We start from the raw sequence: 24,718 nt of genomic DNA, 5'->3' as shown, positions 1-24,718 counted from the left end.
CCTAGTGTTTATGATAATGTATTCTGTATGGACCTAGGAAATTAACACGTGCTGGGCTACCTACAACTTTTTTAATGAATTATGTATTGTCTAAACAGTACCTACTAAGTACTACCTACTTTTAAATGCATTGCTAAGTGTGCAGCTTTGTTCCAGGCGTGGATGCTCAAAAAAGTTAATAGTAAGTATATGGACAGATTCATAAGTTCAATACACTTTTACAGCTGGTCAAACTATAGCGAACCGTGAAAGTTGAAATGAACAAAGTTTGACAAGGTACAAAATATAGATAAGTTATCAAAATGAAATCCAATCTTATTAAAACTGAAATTTTACAGAAACATAAGTACAATTAAGTTTACCCTTGTTTCCACTCCCATCCTTTGATTCTATTATCAAGCTCTTTAAAAAAAGTTTTCCTTTGGTCTTTTGGCTTGGGGGGCTTTGCTAGCTATCATATATTCCGAATCATTGTATGTTTACGGAAACTTTTCTACAGTAGTTGTAAAAATTGTTTAGCGATCGATCTGAAATGACAAACCGCACACAAGTTGCGCTAATGCCAAGTAAGTACAGACAATCACAAAGCCAATCTTCATGGAATAATCCTTTTCGATCAAAGGTAAAACATACCGCATCCATTGCCACCCCAGTCCCTTATTAGTGTACGCTGGACACACACAACACATATATATTTTAACTTAGTACAGTTATGTTCGTGCAACCGGTACTGGCTGATCGGAATTGCTAACTGTACCCAGAGTTGTTTTGCTGTTGGTGCAGTGTTCACGTGTGACCAGTATTTAAAGGTATTCATGTTTTATTACTAATAATTTTTTTTCTTGTTCATCGCAGCTACAATATGTAGTGTAGGCATCTAAACTTTCCAATAATATGGGTGTAACTTGTGTTATCTAATCTTATCTTTGATATCTACTAAACTATGAAAAAACTACTGAAATTATCTTGATAGACTAAGGGTCTGTTTCACAATGTCTGGTTAGTGGCTACCTGACGGATAAAATACATGCTGTCACTCTCTGTTATTATTTTTTAGACAGTGACAGCATGTATTTTATCCGACAGGTAGCGACTAACCAGACATTGTGGAACAGGGGCTAAATATAATAACTGATGCCTTCTACTAATATACCTAGTCCAGGCCCCCGCGCACAACCAGGCTGCGGCAGCCAGTAAATCATATGTATATGACGTTGTATCATCATCACATCATTCCGAACCATCACGTCCCCACTGCTGGGGCACGGGTCTCCTTCCAATGAAGGAAGGGTTTGGCCCTAGTCCACCACGCTGGCCTAGTGCGGGTTGGTGGACCTCAACATAAGCAAGCTTGTGCTGAGAGAGTTGTCGGCTAAATGGGCAATCCGACTGTCACATTATAAGCCTAGTGACGTTGTACGGGAGTCCGCAAATTCCCATAGATATTTTTAACAGCGGAAATCTGAAAGTGGTGGCCAGACTATAACCTAATACTATCGCATTGCATTCTCTACCTGGTGTAAATATGCCAATACTTCTTCTTACTTCAAATTATAAATGGCATAATTTCATTAACATTATTTCTTTGTAGGTCCTTTATAGCAATGTAATGAAATAGAAGGCGGGGATATCATTTTTCTCACACATCCTTGTTGGTTGGTTGATGTGTGGAAAGTCTCGGGTTCCATTTCCAGTAGTTGCCAATACTTACTTATTTGTTTTAAAGACAGAATATTTTTTTATATTAAAAAAGATGGGAATGAACATTATTTAAAATAATTAACATAGATACTCGTACCCAAATTAAATATTTATAGACTTTGCTTTAAAAAAATCAATACGAATCAAACGTTATTATATAGCGTATAGCTATTATTTTTTAATAATTGATAGTCAACTATTTTGTTCAATCAATAGGTACACCAACCGGGGGTTGACAACGTAAGACTTATTTATTACTAGCTGTTCCCGCGAGCTTCGCTTCGCCTTAAAGAGTTTTCCCGTGGGAATTTCGGGATAAAAAGTAGCCTATGTTCTTTCCCATGGTCTATACCATATGTATACCAAATTCATTCAAATCCGTTCAGTAGTTTTGGCATGAAAGAGTAACAGACAGACAGACAGACAGACAGACAGACAGACAGACAGACAGACAGACAGACAGACAGACACAGTTACTTTCGCATTTATAATATTAGTTAGGACTAGCTGTTCCCGCGAGCTTCGTTTCGCCTTAAAGAGTTTTCCCGTGGGAATTCCGGGATAAAAAGTAGCCTATGTTCTTTCTCATGGTCTATACCATATGTATACCAAATTTCATTCAAATCCGTTCAGTAGTTTTGGCGTGAAAGAGTAACAGACAGACAGACAGACAGACACAGTTACTTTCGCATTTATAATATAGCTGTTCCCGCGCGCTTCGCTTCGCCTTAAAAAGTTTTCCCGTGGGAATTCCGGGATAAAAAGTAGCCTATGTTCTTTCCCAGGGTCTAGACCGTATGTATACCAAATTTCATTCAAATCCGTTCAGTAGTTTTGGCGTGAAAGAGTAACAGACAGACAGACAGACAGACAGACAGACAGACACAGTTACTTTCGCATTTATAATATTAGTTAGGATTAGTTAGGATTAGGATTAGGATTAGTTAGGATTATTAAGGATAAATTCTAGCTACTGCTATAATTGTTAATAGTATAACTCATATCCCTGTTATAACTATTAACTACAATATACTTAGAGAAAAAAAAGCGTGTCATTAACGTATTGGGTATGTATGATTAATAATAAATAATAAAGACAAAGGATAACTTCCATTTTTTCATGCGACGAGTCACATATTATTATTATGTTATTTCCTACATTTCAGCTCAGCCATGGTTCTTACACTGTACAAGTTGGACGCGAGCCCGCCTGCCCGGGCCGTCATGATGACCCTGGAGGCCCTCGGCATCAGGGACGTGGAGATGGTGGACGTCAACCTGTTTGAAGGAGCCCAGTTCACCGAGGAGTATGTGAAGGTACGTTTTCAAACAAAACTGACACTTTTATCCTTCTTTTGTACAGTGCCACAAACTTATCTGTTCCGGTGAGAGCGAACTAAAATGGTCCATACCTCATTACTTACTAATGAATTACATATTGATATAGATTATATGGGTTTATTAAAACCGCAAGGGCGTATTACCACTACGGGCAAACTTAAAATCTTATATATAATTAAGAAATATTAGACATTTATGCGAGCTCTCACGGAAGTTTGTGGCACAGTAAGTTGTACATTTTAAATAAACTGACACTTTTATCCTTCTTTTGTACTCTTACTCGTATATCACATTCCACGGGGAAAGACATCTGTCAAAACCCTTTATTACATTCGAAAAAGGGTAGTTTTTGTTTGTGTCTGATGGTTTCCCCGTGAAATGAGATATAGGGTAACTTGCATCAAAGTTTTAAACGTATTTAAGGGCCACTTGCACCAACATATTAAATATAGATTTAGTATTAAATCTCGATTTATGCCATAAATTTATATGTACTGACGTTTCTTAAATTGAGTTTTATGTATCATTAAATCTAGATAAATTTTAATGTTGTTGGTGCTAGCCGGGCTAAATATACTGCTCACCTGCTTTGACAGTAGTATAGACCCAAAGCAGGTGACATTGACAACAATAGATTTAAATACGTTTAATATTCGGTTTATCGAGGAAATTTAACCCTTCTAATTTTCCTAACATACTTTAACCTCTATTTTACAGATGAACCCTCAACATACAATCCCGGCCTTGAAAGACGATGACTTTGCTATTTGGGACAGGTACTCTATTATCCTGCTATCTATACGTAATGAATCTCAACTAAATCACTGTAAATACTCCATAATAGTAAATGACCGATGTTTTCCATTATCAATAGTTTTTCGAGCACTTTACGCATCGCTATAAACCATGCCACGAGGTAAAGATAACCCTTATCAAATCTGTCTGTGATAAAATAATGTACCCTAAAATATTATGTTTATCATAAAAATCTGAATAGGCAACGCTATTTTGTTGTGGCTAGTATCGTAGTATAATAATATTGTATGATGAAAATGAGATGCCCTATGCTAACTATGCTCATTGTAAGTTTTTTTCACTTTACGAGTGGTGAAAAGGAAAGGCCAATTTATTTATTTACATATATGGTGCGGGCGATTTGTCAGTGTTTTATAACACGCTCCAATTTCTAGCGCCATACCATTTTTTTGTTTTATTTTCAAGTTGACATCAGAAAGGCTAGCACGTGACGCAATGGATGCAATTAAGACGTGACAAAAGTTCTCCGTCACGCTCGCACTTGAGTCTTTTTGATGTGAGTGAGCGCGATGCATAACTTTTGTCACGTCTTAATTGCGCCTTGTGCTAGCCCTTCAGGCAGGGCAATAATCCAAATACGGTACCATTCCTCCCCAGCCACGCCATTTGTCCATACCTGGTGAGCAAGTACGGTCAGGACGACAGTCTGTACCCGCAGGATCCTCAACGGCGGGCCGTCATCGACCAGCGCTTACACTTCGACTCAGGGATCCTGTTCCCGAGCTTGCGAGCTACTGTGGTAATTTTTTTGCTAACTTTTTGCGTCACTATGCGGGAAGTATCTTCCAAGGATCTTACGCCTGTCTACTTTGCGGCCTGGTCAGTTTCTACAAAAGGCGTTCAACTACCGTACTACCACCGACATGTTAACAATTCACAATCCATAAGCAGCGTTGTTCACCTGACAAATATCTGTAGGCTGGGTCTCCTATTTACGCCGTAGTTCGCGACCAGCGTCACGCCGTAGGCCGCGTCACAATGCTCACTATAGAAATGTACTGATGCGGTCTCCCTCACACGCCGATGTTGGCGCGTAGATGTAATGAGCATCGTGACGCGGCCTACGGTGTAACGCTGGACGCGAACTACGGCTTAAATAGGAGACCCGGGCCGAGCCATACAAGTTACGTTACATTTGACAGGCGAGTGAAACTTCTTGTCAGTCCTTGTTAATTGCTAATATTCGGTGGTGGGAACCGCATATAATGCCATTAATTTAAACATTATTATTTTCAAAAATTTCAGGCTCCAGTGCTGTTCCTCGGCGAAAGATCCTTCAAGCCAGAGGGCTTGCAGGCCATCAAGGCCGGCTACGATTTCCTCGAGAAGTTTCTGGACAAGCCGTACTGCGCCGGGGACCAGCTGTCCATCGCTGACATCTGCACGTCAGCCACTGTCAGCTCGATGAGTGCTGCTCTGCCGATTGATGCTGACACGTATGTTTTTGTTCGTTTCATCATCATCATTAGCATTGTATTTTTTTTTCTTTTTTTAAGCATGCTAATTTGCAGCGAGAGTGCAAATTTTTGCATGATAGTTTTTTCAGATACATATTCATCCTCCAACAAAAGTACAGGTGCACTATTATCTCGTTTACCATCAACACTATAATTATATTATCATCTAGTATACTGCTTTTCATACTTCCGAGGATACTATAAAGAGATCTCAATAATATTGATTAATATTTTCAGATACCCAAATATCACAGCATGGCTGGACCGGCTTTCAAAGGAGGAGTTTTACACCAAAGTCAATCTACCGGGCTTGCAACAATTCTCTGGTGCACTGAAAAGCAAGTTATTGTAAAAAGGCCAATTTGATAGAGTCACATTAGCAAACCCTTATAATTTGTACTTTCTAGTCTATTAATTTTGATCTTGTAGCGTTAAGCACTGACTATAACTGGAGTATCCGATTCAAGTATTCTGGTAAGGCTTACGTTTTATATGTGAGCAACTTTCCTTTTCAGCTCAGACGATTCACATCATCATGATTTTGTTGAACAGATACCATAGAGTCTCCTACAGTAATGACTTATCACGGGGAACATAAAGGTCCGTTTATATTATAGGTATCTAGAGATTTCGTGCGTGTTTGCAAGTATAAGCGAGCCTTTATGGTGAACAAAACATTCTAAAAAGTATTATTCTAAGAGCATTTATAATCGGACTATTACACTATTTAAGTATGCACATTGCACACTCCTGTAAACAATAAAATGTAGAGAGTGAAATTCTGTGTTTTATTTACCTATTACAAATCGTTCTGGTATTGAAGTCAACTATTTTGTCATATGTTTTTTTTTCAGATACTTCCGAAAGGCCTTCTATAAATAAATGGGAAATATTTGTGGTCCTGATGGCTGCTGTGTCAGTGAAAGGCCAAAATATCAAACTACTTACATCGCCTTCTTCTGTTTCTTCGACGCTGTACAGTCAGCTGCATAAGTACCTAGCTATACACTTTTGTACGTTGTTAACTTGTTAAACTCACAAAAGTCACAAACTAAAAATTCATTAATTAAAACGTTTTAAGTAGGTAGACAGTTTGACAGGGTACAAAAGTGTATTAGGTACATATGCAGCTGTCTGTACATCATCACATCAACAGCCGACCTTCCTCATTCTTCAGCTGCAAGCATCGTCTTTACGAAAACTTACGTTTAAGAAAACGAAAACATTACGAAAACATCATGTCAGAATTCGATCCCAGAATCCTTCGAGAATAAGAGGAAAATTCCTTATCCGCACGTCATCATCATATCTCATAATTACCTGTATAATCAGCCTCTATATGAAATTATAATAAAGATATTCATCATCAAAGCTCTTTAGATACACAAAAAAGTATTTAGCAGATACGGACATTCGACAGTCGTATTTGGTAGTGGCTTCAGTGATAACGTGCGCAAATAATTTAAAAAGGTAAGTACCTACCTACCATTTGTTTTTTACATCATAATTTTTATTAGGTAATGTTTACTTTTTTATTACATCTCAGTGTAATAGATTTTCACAGCTATAAGTTTTGCCAAAAAAATAATATATTTGAAAACCATAAATACCTACTTTATTTGTTACAATCAAATTATTTCTTATGTAGGAACCTATAATAATATGTAAGAACATATTACGTCGGTACTATAATTTTTTGTTGATGTTTGTTTGTTCATTGGAAGGTCCGGCAAAAATACCACTTTTTTGTTACCTATATCAAGTGTTGATTGCGTATTTCGTATTTAAAGATGCCAAAGTGAGTAAATAAATCATGTTTAAACTTTAGTCCTAAACATTTCCACTCTCGAATACATAATTAAGTATTATTAAAGTTAGGCCTTTATGCTGAACACTATTGAAACATAATTGAAAATTTAAAAATGCTTTCCAAATAAAAACCTTTTTTTAAGTCGGTTAGAATATTCGGGATGACCATAGTGCCAATTTCTCCATTGTCGGTTAGAGCATAACCAGGTATTATTGGTTGACTTTTGACACATCTGTCAAGAATTTAGTATGGAGATAACGTATAATTGATCAACCAATACCTGGTTACGATTAAACCGACTATTGTGAAATCGGAGCTTAGACAAGTGATAAGTGGCCGTTAGTGGCTGAGTGGCTGGATGAGGAAAGCCTGGAAAAAGCCTGGCTGGAGAGGTCTTTGCGTTGTGGCGCTCCTTAGGAAAGGCGTATGTCCAGCTGTGGTTCATAACGGGCTGATGATCATGATGATGGTGAAAAGAAATAGGTACATCGCTTAGCAACTCATTTGAAGATTCATTTTTATTTATGTAAGATAACCGGTATTATCGTATTTCCAATTTACCAAAGTAATAAACAAAGTGTGGGTACAAGTGTGTGCAAACATTAGGTACATTTCATTTTGGCTCTTTAGATAATTACTTGTACAGTAAAGGTTTGAGGACAATTCATAGAAGTGTGTAGAGACTTATATCTATGGAGGATTCCGTACTTCTATTCTAGTTATAATTATGTACCTGATCTACTTTAATACGAGTATGTTGATATAATTTTCAAATCAGTGTTTAAACTCTTTAGTGATACTAACCGCTATTAAATTATTATTCCCATTGTTACTTATGAGTTTTTGTTCTAAAGCGTATAAAATTAGTAACAGACTTTGATTTCCTTAACAACGATCTACAGATAAAATTAATCGTATGATTATTCAACTATTTGATAACGACAATAACAACTAATCAAATCTAAATAAAGTCCAATCAAAGTTATCAATACATGGATAAAAATGAATCCTATACGACTGATATTTACTGTTTAAGTCACTGTACTGTTTTGATATCTTACCAATCATAATCTAAAATAATCAAATAAGATAAGTACAATATTATGATGGTAGATGTAGATGAGATCAGCAAGGTTGCGGAAAAGCAAATGGATAAGATCTGCTTAGCAACGGTTAATTGTACAATATTTTAAAAACAATTACATAATATTTAGTTATCACACCGCTTGTAAGGATTTGCATACGTGGACTAAGTTCTTTAATTTTCTGTATTGCCACCTTGATGATGATGATGTCTTCCAAGCCGATACGGCTACGGCGACTGCTAATGAAGATTTAGGCTTCGTTGGTGTGCCCGGATGTGGCTTATGTAGCCAATCTTGGCGGTAAATGTTCGACCGCACATTTCACATTTCAGTGAACCATTTTCGTAATTGTATACGATTGCCGCAGGTGGTCTGGCTTTTAGTTCCTCTCTTCTTGTGTCCAGGTCTGTTCGCCGCTGCTCCTCAAAAGTGAAGACATTTCCTTGCACAAGATGTCTCCATTTTGGGCGTTCAGCTGCAGTCTCCTCCCAGCTGTTCGGGTCTATGCCGCATCTCTTCATGTGCCTTTTCATTACGTCCTTGTATCGAAGGAACTGGCCACCTCGCTTGCGCGTGCCTTCACGGAGCTCCGAATAGAATACGCGTTTCGCGAGCCTGTCATCGGACATGCGGGAGACATGACCACACCAGCGCAGTTGTCGTCTCATAAGATACGCTTCGATGCCACCGACCTTAGCCCGACGCAACACCTCTGTATTTCGAATACGGTCTGACCATTTTATATTTAAAATCTCTCGGAGACACTTGAGGTGAAACCTATCTAGTGTCCGGATGTGTCGTCGATACAAGCACCACGTTTCGGCTGAGTAGAGAAGGTTTGGGAGGACTATAGCCATGTACACAGCGATCTTAGTTGACCTCCGGATGTCGTGTGAGCGGAACATCTTCAGCTGTAGCTTTCCAAAGGCTGCGGAAGCCGCGCCAATCCTGCTGTTGATTTCGGCGTCTAGGTCCCCCTTAGCTGTTAAGGTACTCCCCAGGTACCGGACTTTGTCTACTTGCTTAAGAGTAGTTTCCCCCAGGCGAATATTCAGTGCAGAGTCGGCCGTTGGCGGTGTGTCCAAAGACATAACTTCGGTTTTCTTAACACTTATTTTCAGTCCAAATCTGCAGCACGCCTCGTCGAGCTTGCTCATCAGCTGTTGTAGACCGCCTGGTGAATTAGCCACAAAACATAGGTCATCCGCATACATAATCTCCGTTATCATGTCGTAAGAGACTTTGGTGCTGGCCTTAAGTCTAGCTAGATTAAATAGCTTTCCGTCTGTCCGAAAGCGGATAGCGATGCCTTCTGAAGTGTCTAGCAAGGTTTCACGAACCACGACAGCAAAATACAGGGCGAACAGGGTGGGAGCTAAGACACATCCTTGTTTGACTCCACAGGTAACGGGGAAAAACTCAGTCTGTTCACCATATGCTGCTACACAGCATGTCATGTTGTCGTGAAGCAGTCGAATTAACCTAATAAACTTGTCGGGACAGCCATATTTCTCCAGGATCAACCACAAGGCCTTGCGAGGTACGCTGTCGAATGCCTTCTCAAGGTCCACAAAGCACAGATGGAGCGGTTGACGTTGCTCTTTACTTTTCTCTTGCAATTGGCGCAAAGTAAATATAGCCTCGCAGGTTTCTCTTTCAGGCCTGAAGCCAAATTGGCTCTCTGGCAGGAGAGTTTCGGACAAGGGAATCAGTCGATTTAAAAGAACTTTGGCGAAGATTTTTCCAGGGATGCATAGCAGAGATATACCTCGGTACGAATTGCAGTCGGAACGGTCTCCCTTATTTTTGTAAAGGGAACAAATACGAGAGATTTAAAGTTGCTTGGTACTTGTTCTTCGTTTCACATGCGCAAAAACAATTTCCACAGGTTATTGTGCAGCTTTTCTCCTCCATACTTCAAAAGTTCTACAACAATGTCGTCGACACCAGCCGCTTTGTCGTTTGGTTGCTGTCTTATGGCTGTAATAACTTTTTCAAGTGTGAGCGCATGCACTTATTTAATCGATGACTACTAAATTCATTTAAACCATTGTCTGTTCTTATTAGTGTTGAGTACACTATACTCACACAAATGTAGAGTAGGTTTAGAATCAATTGATTAATGTGAAATTTATGTTACTATAATAACTAGGTGTTGAGTCCTTGCTCAAAAAAGGAGGTAGACAGATAATTATTGTCTCCGCTAATTCTGCGATGCCGCGACCAGTTTCGTATGCGAGCGGTCAACCTTTGCACGTGGCGCGCGGAGCTCCTGGATCCCCTGATCTTAACTGCTGAAGAACGTTTCTTCCTTCATAATTTGTGTACTGTGAAGCTAGCTAGCTATTTGAACTAAGTGTGTGCATAATATTTGTGCTGCAACTGCATCTTATACCACCATACGGTGTGTGCACGTGGCGCATGCTGTGCTGGGAGCTGCCTGCTATCCGTGATTGTGCGTGGTTCTCAGGTTAGTGGAGACCCTTCTCTTTACCTCTGGTTGTAGCACTGTATTCCTCATACCCTTAGCCGAAGTCACCTAGCCACTCTATTAAATACAGTCCACTAAGTGTTGTCCCATGACCGCACATAAAGTTTTGGTCCGTCGAACCTGATTTAGGTTACCTACTTTAATTAAATAATAGTTAGCTACCAGTATTTATCACATAATTATCTAAGTACCAAATATCTATTCTATTTGTCGTACAAGTAGGCGTAGTAGATATTCCCCATACCTACGTTAGGTATTGTAGTTAACCTCTTAACTACCTAGATATAAATACAACCTATTGTGTTAAGTATATCCACTGGTATACAAGTATACTTTATAAATAATATTAGTTTTGTCGTACAAAATTAATAATTTGTCTAAAATTAATTTGCATAAGTGTTCTAGAAGTATCTACGTTCAACTTTCAATATGGCGACCCGATCCAAGAATCATAAACAGGGCGATGATGAGTTTAAGGACACGACCTCTTCTAAGGAGTTGTCTAAATTAATTGCTAAAAAGGAAAGAACTTACGAACAAATGCAACAAATATTTGATTTATCAAGCTCATTAAGCGATCATGACAGTCAAACATACTTTATGTTACGAGCGTCCGAAATTGAATCGTTGCGTAATTCATTTAAAGATATCACCTTTGATATATTCGAATTAGAAAGGGAATCTGACCCTACCGTTTCATTTTCGTCTCGCGAGTTAAACAGTTTTGACGAACTGTATTATCGCGTAAAGTTGTCGATATTGAAATTGCAACCTAAAGACGAAGTACCTACGAAGGAAAGTTCGTCGACCTCCGTGGAATCTCGGCCTAGACTTCCTAAGCTAGAACTCTTTGTGTTTGACGGAAATATTGAAAATTTCAGTACATTTTATGAAACCTTTTGTTCGCTTGTTCACAATCAGGAGTGCATACCTGCGATAGATAAATTCCACTACCTTTTAAGCTGTTTAAAAGGTCCAGCATTAAACATTGCTAAGACAATTCCAGTCACTGCGCTTAATTATCCACTGGTGTGGAAATGCCTAGTTGATAAATACCAAGATCAACGTTTGCTCATTGGTAGATACCTAGATAAAATGCTAAATTTTACCCCCCTGGGTAAGGAAAGTTCCGCTAATTTAAATTTATTCATTGAGAACTTTGAACATTCCTATAAGGCTATTCAAGCATTAAATATTGAGAACTTAAGTAGTTACATACTATGTCACATCGCGCTAAGGGCATTAGACCCGCAAACTCGGAAGTTATTCGAACAAAATCTGGATCAAAAATCAATTCCGTTGTTTACTGAACTTAGTTCATTTGTTCAAAACCAAATTAAGGTGCTTGACCATTCGGCATCGTATTCTGGCTCTGCTACAAACCTAAACAATGCCAATAATAATAATCAACAAAAAAGGTTGCCGCGTACCTTTGATAACAAGTCAAGTAACTTGCCAAACAATAATAGCTCTTATAAACGAGTTAATCACTCTGCCACTCGCGCAAAAGGCCTCTGTGCACATTGTGGTGACAATCATATGATTTTCCGTTGCGATGAGTTTCGTAAACTCACTCCGATGCAGCGTGTTAGCCGTGCTAACACACTAAAGTTATGCCAGAACTGCCTAAAAACTACTCATTTACAAAGCGAGTGTAAAAGTGATTTCAAATGTTTTATTTGCCAACGACCTCATAATTCGCTGCTTCATACGGAATGCACTGATAACAAACCGGTTCAAACGCTTACTTCTGTTGTGGAGCAAAATAGCGAGAATAACATAGGCTCGATCAATCACCATGCTGAATCGAAAATAAGTAGTGTCGTGCTAGGAACAGCTGTTATCAAGGTCAAGGATGCGTTTAACAATTACCAGTTATGCAGAGTATTAATTGACTCGGGCGCGCAATCTAACTTTATTTCAAGTGCATGTATGCAACGTTTAGGGCTGCCGCAAACAAAATGTCCATTTAATATTTATGGATTAGCCGGGGAGAGCGTCAATAACCACGGAATGATATCGTGTGATATTATACCACGACACTGTGATAGTCCGAGTTTTAATATCAACGCTGTTGTATTACCTAAACTAACTTCGGAATTGCCGACTGTACAAATTCCTAGCAACATTGTTGATAAATATAAACACCTAATGTTGGCCGATCCAACATTTTATAACCGTTCCCCAATTGATATTATTTTAGGCAGTGACATATTTCCGTACATATATAACGGAGGTAAATATGTTTTAAATCATGACTTGCCAGCCGCCTTAGACAGCGTGTTTGGTTACGTAATCACTGGTAAACTTGCCGTGCAAGACTTACAGCCCTCAGAGGCAAATGTTGTGGCGTCCACAACGTCATTGTGTCATTTTGTGTCGTACACAATTGAAGATAACGTTATCAATGACACCCTCAAACGTTTTTGGGAGATTGAATCATTGCCGTGCAGTGTTCAATTAAGTCCTGAGGAGCAGATTGCTGAAGACATATATAGTAAAAATCATTATCGTGACGAAAATGGTCGGTATGTGTCACCGATCTTATTACGACCAGACCGCGAGTCGTTAGGTGAGTCTTATGACATGGCCTTTAAACGTCTCACACATATCGAGCGTCGGCTAGCTAAGTCCACTGACTTAAAGGAGGCCTACTCCAACTTTATGAAGGAGTATGAGCTCCTAGATCATATGGAGTTATACAAAGGTACTGAGCCTTCTCAGTATGTAATTCCGCATCATTGTGTGCTGCGCCCATCAAGTACCTCTACGCCCTTACGTACAGTTTTTGATGGAAGCCAGAAAACGAGCTCTGGCGTGTCCTTGAATGACTCATTACTGACTGGGCCGAAATTACACCGCGACATAGCTGAAATTATAACGAATTTTCGTTTACATGAAATTTGTTTTTCGGCCGATATATCTAAGATGTATAGGTGCGTACAGATCGCTCCCGAAGATCGTAAATATCAACACATATTATGGCGCGAGTCACCCGACGAACCAGTCCGGTTGTATGAGTTGAAAACAAATACTTATGGACTTCGTAGTGCACCCTATATAGCTGTTCGCACGTTGCATCAGCTGGCGCAAGACGAGGAGTCTAAGTATCCTAATGCGGCACGCGTCCTCCGCCAAGGATTCTTTGTAGATGATTTACTTTGGTCATGTTCATCATTTGACGAAGCCTGCGCCTTGCAAGATGAGTTAATGTCACTTCTAAAATGTGGTGGCTTCGACCTTCGTAAATGGGCTAGTAACTGCCCCGAGTTACTTACTCGAATGCAAACTGAACTACGATCTGCAATCAACTTCGAAGATGATACGTTATCATCATCATTAAAAGTTTTAGGCTTGACTTGGCTACCTACAAGTGATACTTTTTCCTTTAACTATAATTTTACGAGTGATTGTTCAACAAAACGCTCAGTGCTAAAGCTTTTAGCGAGTATTTTTGATCCTATAGGATTCATTTCGCCGTGTACATTTCTCGCTAAATGCATTATGCAAGACTTGTGGAAGATTAACCTATGCTGGGACGATAAACTTCCACCTGAAATTAATGACAAATGGTCTAAATTTATATCTGATTTGCCGTGCCTATCAGACTTGCGCATTGAACGTCACATGTTAATACCTAAATATGATGATGTTAAACTGATCGCCTTTTGTGATGCGTCATCACGAGGCTATGCCGCTTGTATATATTTATACAGCGTAGATGGTGATGGTAATGTTAAGGTTCGATTGATGACCAGTAAGACTAAGGTCGCGCCGATAAAACCAACGTCCATACCGCGACTTGAGCTGCTCGCTGCCGTCCTACTGGCCGGGTTAGTGGAGTCCGTACTCCAATACCTAAAGCAACTGCCAAATTGCAATACTAACTTGCCTATTATTGCTTTAAGCGATTCAAGTATAGTATTATCATGGCTACAAACACCACCGTATAAACTTAAAACGTTTATAGCTAATCGTGTGGGACAAATAGTGGAAACATTACCACCAAACTGTTGGTTTCACATAAATAGCGAAAATAATGCAGCTGATATCTCCTCGCGCGGGTCATTGCCCTCACAGTTCGTAACTGTGGAAGATAATTGGTTTCATGGACCTACCTGGTTATATAGCCCGCCTGAACAGTGGCCTATAAGTACTTTTTTTATAAAGGATGACTCACACATTCCAGAATTAAAGTCAAACAATGACACCTTTAATTTTAACTCAACTGACGTGAATTTTACAAATGAACTTGAAGTTAAATTTAATGAATTTTCATCTTTTAAAAAATTGCAACGCACCCTTGCATGGTGCATTCGATTTAAAAATAATTTGAGGTGTAAAAACAAATCTGATCGTAACATCGGACCACTGACAACTTCCGAATTGAATCAAAGTCATGACGTAATTGTTCTTTGTATTCAAGCTAATCACTTTTCAGCTGAGTTAAAGGCATTAAAAAGTAGTAGTTACGTAGCCTCACTACGTAAACTTTCACCCTTCATAGACACCCATGGTCTCCTCAGGGTGGGGGGTAGGATCTCGGAGTCTGACCTTCCCTATTCAGCGAAGCACCCTGTATTGCTTCCAAAGAAGTGTCATGTTACCAACTTGATTATACAACATTTTCACAAAACTTACTTGCACACAGGTCCTCGCACTCTGCAAGGCATTCTAAATAAAACATATTGGATAATAAATGCTCGTAATGTTATCAGATCAGTTTTATCCAAATGTTCCAATTGTTTTAAATTTCGACCTATTCATGTTCAGCCCTCGATGGGCATGTTACCCGCATCACGGGTGAAGGCGAATAAGGTATTCAGTCACGTTGGCTGTGATATTGGTGGGCCGTTTCTTGTAAAAGAAAGCCTACGTCGGAATGCTAAGGTGTATAAGGCATATCTATGCTTATTTATATGCTTTTCTACGAAGGCTGTACACCTTGAAGTGTTGACAAGTTTATCTTGTGAATGTTTCCTCGCATCTTTAGATCGCTGCGTTAGTCGCAGAGGCCTTTTCAGTTGTCTTTATACTGACTGCGGAACTAACTTCATTGCAGCTGGAAAACATTTGAAAGATGTACAGTCTTTCTTTCAAAATAGGAATAATAAAGATGAAATTTTCAATGAATTATCATCACGAAACATAGATTGGAAATTCAACCCTCCAAGTGCCCCTTCTATGGGTGGATTATGGGAGGCAGGTATAAAATCTGCAAAACATCATCTTTATAGATCGGTTGGTGAACGTTCACTAACTTTTGAAGAGCTTTCTACGTTGTTTTGTAAAGTAGAAGCCGTGATGAACTCACGCCCGCTTTGTCCACTCTCGGATAACCCGAATGAGTTTGAAGTTCTGACTGCAGGACATTTCCTTATTGGCCAGAGCTTATTAGCTCCCCCTGAGTATGATCTCACAGACGAGCCTCTCAACAGATTGTCACGTTGGCAAGCCGTTCAGAAGGCATCTCAGTCTTTTTGGAAGAGATGGACAAATGACTACCTTCACACTCTGCAGCAGAGAGTGAAATGGTTTTCACCTACATCTAATTTAAAGGTTGGAGATTTAGTTCTTATTAAATCTCATCAAACTCGACCTCTTCAATGGCCCTTGGGTAGAGTTGAACAGATTCATCCAGGTGTTGACAATGTAGTTCGTGTTATAACACTAAGAACACAACGTGGTCTTCTTAAAAGACCAGTAAATAAAGTGTGCCCTTTACCTTATGCAAATTAATTTACATGTAGATATTTCTTTAATCCTAGGTCTACGTTAGGTCTTATGTATTTTCACGTAATCTGTTTAGTATATATTTAATAAAGACTTCTAAATTAGTCTCTACAAGCACAATTTACTTATAGAGTTAGTAATTCAGCCTTGTAGAGTTTATTTATTATTTTTTTTATCTTTTGAAATCATCAATGATTTCGGTGAGGGGTATGTTGAGTCCTTGCTCAAAAAAGGAGGTAGACAGATAATTATTGTCTCCGCTAATTCTGCGATGCCGCGACCAGTTTCGTATGCGAGCGGTCAACCTTTGCACGTGGCGCGCGGAGCTCCTGGATCCCCTGATCTTAACTGCTGAAGAACGTTTCTTCCTTCATAATTTGTGTACTGTGAAGCTAGCTAGCTATTTGAACTAAGTGTGTGCATAATATTTGTGCTGCAACTGCATCTTATACCACCATACGGTGTGTGCACGTGGCGCATGCTGTGCTGGGAGCTGCCTGCTATCCGTGATTGTGCGTGGTTCTCAGGTTAGTGGAGACCCTTCTCTTTACCTCTGGTTGTAGCACTGTATTCCTCATACCCTTAGCCGAAGTCACCTAGCCACTCTATTAAATACAGTCCACTAAGTGTTGTCCCATGACCGCACACTAGGTATTTACTTATTTACAATATTCAAACCATACACTAGATTTTAAAAATAAAAATGTTTATGTAATATTGATTTTGGTCAGCAATGCATGCGACCCAGAGACCTCATTCGATGACATAATGTGGAGACCCACGACAGCGTTCAGACACAGTTAATTTGCAGCCGCCGAAAACTAAAAAATGTGAAATTTTAGGTCTCTAGAGGTTAAACCACCTGACACTTATTTTCCAGCTAAGCCATGGGTCTCACCGTGTACAAGATCGACTGGAGCCCCCCCGCCAGGGCCGTCATCATGACCCTGGAAGCCCTCAACATCACTGACGCTGAACTGGTGGATGTCAGTCTGCTGGATGGAAAACATATGAGCGAGGAGTACTTAAAGGTTCGTAGTGTCTGATAGTACAATGCATTATTTCAAAAAATATATTATACACCAGCAAGCAATGAAAAATCTCCAGTGACAATAGCACCACATTACCTACTCCTAAACGTAAAAGGCTCGTTTACTGACGCTGTCTGCAATAATGAAGGAAATTTAACAGCGTGTCAGCTATTACTAGCTAAAAACTTTAATATTTTGATAAAAATCAAAATTAGATGTTTTAAAAAATCTAAATTAAATGTCTTTAAAAAAGGGGCCATTTGATGTCAGCATTTTGTGAGTGGAACTTTTTCATTGCAAGGGAGTGTAATAAGTACTTACTATAGACTAGAACTAGTTGGTATTTATCGACATAGGCTCTCCGATTCCGATAAGAATTGCAATATATGACCAGTGTCAGGTATTACTTGTAGCTGTGTGCAAATATAATACATATTTTATGATAAGGATTCAATGATGTTATTTTAGTGAACTGATTACATAATTACCTACTTATTACATTTCAACACAATGTCAATGTGAATATTTTTTTCATCAAGTACCTAAAAGAAGTGATTTTAAAGACCACTCTACATTAACTTTAAGTTCACATTGACATTCATCGCAGCTTTAATTCATGTTGATTTATTGGTTAATGAAAGTGTGAAGAAATGTCCTGGTACGTTATGTCAGAATTTAAAAAGATTAAACATTCGAGCACTATAATTTCGTACACGGAAGTAAACGTTTTTATTATCGTGTTTACAAGTTAATACAGTTAATAGAGGTATAGCACAATAGAAAAACATTTTATTTATTGAAGGTCGAAAATGACAAAGCATTTTTTTACAGATGAATCCTCAACATACGGTTCCAGTTATAAAAGATGGCGATTTCGTTTTGTGGGACAGGTATGATTACCGTAGTAATAATTATAAACAGACCCATCCGATACAATAAGCACTGCAGTCATGATACAAATGATTTAGAAAACGTTTTAAAAATTCCGCTTAATATTACGCATATTTATTTATATATTTATTCATTTAAAAAACATACATATTACACACATAAATCCGCCAAACTATAGACACATTGTTTGTTGGCGGAGAGAGCTCTCTTAAACATAAACATTACCTGCTACATTTACCATGTTGCATAGCTAAACCAAACCGCACACATGCATATAAGTAATTTAGTTAAGCTATGCAACATATTAATTAATTTACACGTATGTAATTCAAATCAAATCCTGTAACACAAGAACAAGAGTGTAAAAAAAATACTTTATGTTACTTAATGCCAACATTGAAAATAAATGCACCTACCATAGGCGTGAAAAATCTAGCAATGTGATGCTTCCCACTTACCGGCACTCATAATGTCACTCTATCCTTCTTCTTCTTCTTCAGGTGCCATCTACTATCGTAGGTCGGCTATCATTATGGCCACTTGGGCCCGGGAAGTCGCAGCTCGGAATAGCTCTATGGTGGACATATTGAACCATTCGGCGAGGTTCTGTAGCCAGTGGGTTCTTCTATGGCCAGGTCTTCTTTTGCCCTGTATTTTCCCTTGCAATATGAGTTGCAGGAGGGCATATTTATGGCTCTATCCGTAAAAGTGTAACAACTATCATAATTTTTTGCATATTTCCAGCCACGCGATCTGCGCATACCTCGTCGACAAGTACGGCAAAGACGACAGCTTGTACCCGAAAGACCTCCAGAAGAGGGCCGTCGTCGACCAGCGCCTGCACTTCGACACCGGCATCTTGTTCCCTAGCGTGCGAGGCGCCGCGGTATGTGTCTAATACATCATCATTATCATCAGCATCACTATCATCATCAACACTATCATCAGTTTTGTTAACTTTATCGTCATCGACATCATCTACTATGAAATATTTAACAACAGCTGTTGGACTCACTAAAATCCTGTTCCCTAGCGTGCGAGGCGCCGCGGTATGTGTTGTCTACTGCTTCATCATCATCATCATTATCATCAGTTTTGTTAACTTTATTAACATCAATATCATCTACTCTAAAATAATCAGCAACAGGTTGTTGGCTTTATGTTTTTTTTTCCACAGAATGTTTTGCTCTGGGAGAAACGTTCGTTGGACGAAATAATCAACAAACGAAATATTCATGGGTCACTTGTTCTATCATATCTTGGTACGACATGACCTAAACGTCTTTCCCTCTACTTTGCCTTTATGCCCATTTATGTATTTCACATATCTTAGTAAATGCGTCATCATATCGGATCTAAAAGTTTAAACATTATTTCTAGGAACCGGTACTGTTTGACTGGGAGCCAACCTTCAACCCTGAAAAACTGAAAGTCATCCAATCCGGCTACGATTTTCTGGAGAAGTTTTTGGACCACTCATACCTTGCCGGAGACCACCTCACCATCGCGGACATCTGTGCCGGCGCTACTGTCAGCTCCATGAACGTTATCGTCCCTATTGCAGCTAATAGGTAAGAATAGAATAGAATACAGGTAGAAAAAAACTTTGTTTTCTTCTTCTTCTTTAATCCCGCTACTCCTCTAAACTTTGTTTTACACAGTGGAAATTACACAATAGGCCGTAAGGAAGGAACATAATTATTTACATCGTCATCATCATCACGGTCTCTGCGACTATTACAGACGATTTATTCCTTTTCTGGTGTAAATATCTCTAAATCATCGTAAAGACATAAACAGTTATATACATTATAATGTCCCTTAAAACAATCGTAATTGGACGAATTTGCTGTGTAAGTCACACACGGCATAAAGCCACAATCAGAGATTGATTTGACACTTATATTTTTGTCTGTGTGGTCTTATTAAAATTACAAAGAAAAGTACACTTGTCCAAAATTTATAATGCACATGCAGATCTTCATACCCGAATCATTAAATCGTAAGAGCCTTAAAAAAACACTTGCATTTTGCACCTTGTTCGAAAGAATTAGGAGTCAATATCATGTGTCACATAATCGAAAACAACCGATCTGTCAAAGATTTCTATGCGCATTATCAATTTTGGAGCACTGTAGGTAATTTTTTCAATCAATCAAATCTCTCAAAAAATTATTTTATTACATTACGTCAGAAGAGCGAAAATACCTAATTAATTATGAATTTTCTATTGCAGATACCCGAAAATCAGTGCGTGGTTGGATCGTCTCAACAGCATAGAATACTTCTCCAGGATCAATGGAAATGGCATTAAAATTATTACTGCTTTGTTCGAGAGTAAACTAAACAAATCAAAGAAGTAATATGCATTGCAACTTCTTTGAGATACTATATTATATAGGCAATTCTAAGAAAATAATGTAGAATTTACTAAAAAGACATAGGTAAGAAAGTGCATATTTTACCATATGAATGGGTAACTTGTTTTTACATAATGCAATGAATATAAGATAAATCCTTGATAAATCACTCAAATGGCATTCTGTAAAATAATTTATTGCTGGTAATTAAGTTTTTGACACCCTGTTTCCTATTGACCATGGCTTTCATGCCCACCTGTATATTATATTCGATTTATTTATTTAAAATTATATAATTATTTTAACCTACTTCCTTTCAATAAACGCCCTCGAATCACCTTCTAAAACATCGGAGAATTCAACTGTATCCTCGTTAGACATATCAAACAAGAGGAAAATTTACATCCAATCGGCGAGAACAAATATCACAATGATCCGTTCACACAGTCCAACCCCGCCCATCTCGGATTCCTGGAATCAATTCTTGTCTAGTGAATACAAATGGACCCCTTATCGTTGGCTGTGTTACTCGAATCCTCTTGATTCCATATGCACGGCTTTGTTTTCTACTGTTGCAGATTCGGAAGGAAATTGTATGGGAATAGGGTAGGAATTGAATGAAAATACCTACTTATGTCCTAAAACTATAGGCTAACCAACGTTGAAAACAGTATGTATTTAATAATAATAATTATAAATAAACAGTATACTGTATTTAATAATAATAAATTTTGTTATCCTTTATACAACATATTGACGGAGCTTAAACTACGAGTATAGGGGCCTAAAATATCTGCTATTCAACACGTTAAAGTAGATGGAGAATATTTTAAATCTACTTTGGTAAGTACCTACCATTATATATTTTTTTATGTCCTTAAAATTTACTTAGAGTACCTATCTAGATGCTGTTCGCTCCAGTTTTCCCCAAGAACAACTCCAAAAGCAGAAATTTTCGCAGGAATAAACTTGACGCAGCCGGCAGGCAAATGAAACCCAGAGACAGAGTGTTGCCAGTGAGAAATAATTGATTACAGTCATTGCACAGTCTGTTTGTTAATTATGTATATCCAGCGCTTCCTGGTTTCTCCTGGTTTCTGGACTCGTAAGACACTAAAGTACCTAGCTTAGCTTGACAATATACAAACAAGATGGTCACAAACAAAACCAAAGCAAAAAACTGTTTGTATTTTGTTTACTGACAAACCGTTTTAAGCCTCGTATTCACTAGGCGACAAATTGTCGCAGAACCTGTCTAGGCACATGTCGTCTACGTGTCGCCGCGACGTCGCGCTCTGTTCTGCACCGTAGATGTTCTGTAACAGTCTCAGAACTTGTGCCCTAGTGAATTCGAGGCTTTATGTTCAACCTAATGACAACCATTGTACCAATGAATAAGGTCACAAATCTTCTAACTGAATTGATTCCAAATAAGAGCTCTGTTGTAGAAGACTAAGTGCAGTGTTGTTTATCCAGACGTTTTTTTTTGCACTGACAGAGAGTGACACTCCATCTAGTTTGTAGTAAAATATCTTTGGAAATAGTCTTAACTGGTGACTATTTTACAAAATTTATCTTAAGTCTGTTAATTATTTAAATCCAAGGCACTCGGCTCGGCTTCTGGCTTAGTTAATTTGTTTATATTTTTACATAAATATATTTTTAGGTAGGTCTTCAAAATACTACTTATCATAGATAGATAGAATAATCTTTATTTGCACACACACATGAAATAAACTTACATAACTTAAATACTAACACATATGTACAAAAATGGCGGCCTTATCGCTTAAAGCGATTTATGTACATTATTTTATCTAAAGGCTCGAATGATAAAACATCCGTGATTCAATCGACATCAAATGCTGATTACTAAAAAAAATTAGGTATCTCATCGATGAATATTAATGTCAATCCTTGAATTTCTACTTATACTATGTAACATTGACAAGATTCTGTGAGCTTATTACGATGATGTCTAGACATAGATACATACATACCTAGGTACTAGATAAATTTAGTTCATTCTATACATGTAAATAGCACATGAAAAACAGAACACGTTTAAACGGACTGACGTCTGAACCACAATACATCAAATGCACCCACCGCACTGTAGTTGAAACAAACTAACAGAAACCTCATTTTAATTACAACTCGTGTTCTAATTACGCGCATGAGTCCAGAAAATCCCGCGGGAAAACGCTTTATTGTGTCCCATTAGCTTGCAATTAACCCGGGGTATTAGGACTTTAAGGAAATTAAACCGGTTGAACACTAGACGCTATTTTAATTAGAATATCTGTGGCGCAAACTCGTACCTTATGCAGATAACCGGACTGCATGGGGACTCGTATATAGACTACACACTACTTAGCAGAGAGAGTTGGGAAGTAGAGCTTTTTGTTTTGACGGACGATTCTGAGGACGATTTGACAATTACAAAATTTCTGAGACACTGCAATACTTACTAATATTATAAATGCGAAAGTAACTGTGTCTGTCTGTTACTCTTTCACGCCAAAACTACTGAAAGGATTTGAATGAAATTTGGTATACATATGGTCTAGACCCAGAGAAAGAATATGCTACTTTTTATCCCGGAATTCCTACGGGAAAACTTTTTAAGGCGAAGCCAAGCTCGCTGGAGAAGCTAGTATTTCATAAGATCACGCTCTAAACGTATACAAGGCGGGGGTTTTAATTTTTCAGATACTTACCTACTTATGATTATGATTATTTTGGCATCTCGTGTATTATTAGAGAATTAGTTTATTTTATTAAATACTTTTTAATACCTATATAAAATTGGGTACTTTTCTATTTACCAATGTCTGGTATCTGTGGGATAAACTTATCAAGTAGTAAGATCAAAGGTAAAATTATCAAAGAAATAATATGAAATTTCTAAGCTCCACACCTGTATACTACCTGTTCGGTGGCTTAATGCTGTGACTCCCAGAGGCCAGTGCAAAACAAAATGGAAGCTCCTGATGACTTTAGTGAAAGTTTGCTGATGTCTGTTGTTGCTAATGTTGTGATATTTATTTAGGACTAGCTGTTCCCGCCCGCTTCGCTTCGCCTTAAAAAGTTTTCCCGTAGGAATTCCGGGATAAAAAGTAGCCTATGTTCTTTCCCAGGGTCTAGACCATATGTATACCAAATTTCATTCAAATCCGTTCAGTAGTTTTGGCGTGAAAGAGTAACAGACAGACAGACAGACAGACAGACAGACAGACACAGTTACTTTCGCATTTATAATATTAGTTAGGATTAGAGGAGTGACACACTAAGGTAAGGTTGGTAATTAGTAAGTTTCCCTTTAGATATGATGCTAATAATAAGGGGAAACAATCCTCATCAGGAAAACAATGAAGTATTATAAGATACAAAACGCAGTAATATGAAGGAAACATCATAATATTTGCGCATTTCATATAAAATATTAACTTATGTAGTTCACCACATCGAGATAGTCAAAAATCCCTATCCATTGAAGAGGCTATTATTAGCTTTCCATAAATTTCAAAGCCCATTTTAATCCTAACAAAAATCAACGTGAGTGCTACTCAAGTAAACCTTACACTTTGCGAGGGTGAAAAGCGGCGGAGTTTCTGCTGCCTGATGATACCAGCATCTGAATAATCCAGTTAACGGATGAGTGCAGCGCTTTCTGCTAGAGAAAAAACTTTGCTTCTTTTGTTCAGTATAGAGAATTTTTAAAATTTCAAGGATAGAAATGTATCTATAGCAGTAAGCTAATGGCTAAAATTGGTATATATAGGTATATAATAAACGCGACCTGAAATAAGTTATAAAAAAGAATACAAAAATACAGATAACTGTTGAAGTGTTTGATTTATTTGTTCGAATAAACTATATAGATGTAAAATTTGTGTCAATTCTCAACGAATTTTAGAAAGAGAATGCACGTTAAAAAATAATTGTGAAATATTTTATGAAACAATAAAATAACTAAGATAAAATTTCCATACTCTACAT

General features: G+C 38.1%; 1 protein-coding gene across 1 annotated transcript; it reads left to right on the top strand.

Moving 5' to 3' along the window:
* The first annotated feature begins 686 nt into the window (after window positions 1–686).
* On the top strand, window positions 687–21,004 carry LOC119690344. Its single transcript, XM_048622292.1, has 11 exons — window positions 687–809; window positions 2,868–3,018; window positions 3,760–3,818; window positions 4,456–4,597; window positions 5,104–5,294; window positions 5,553–5,664; window positions 17,319–17,465; window positions 18,297–18,355; window positions 19,101–19,242; window positions 19,737–19,927; window positions 20,593–21,004. Exons 2-11 carry the CDS (start codon window positions 2,875–2,877, stop codon window positions 20,717–20,719), a joined length of 1,314 nt encoding a protein of 437 aa, XP_048478249.1. The 5' UTR covers window positions 687–809; window positions 2,868–2,874; the 3' UTR covers window positions 20,720–21,004.
* Window positions 21,005–24,718: the final 3,714 nt, after the last annotated feature.

The sequence above is a fragment of the Plutella xylostella genome, chromosome 7 (genome assembly GCF_932276165.1).
Source record: "Plutella xylostella chromosome 7, ilPluXylo3.1, whole genome shotgun sequence".
In the NCBI taxonomy this organism is placed as follows: Eukaryota; Metazoa; Arthropoda; class Insecta; order Lepidoptera; family Plutellidae; genus Plutella; species Plutella xylostella.
This window is presented reverse-complemented; position numbering and strand designations above follow the sequence as displayed.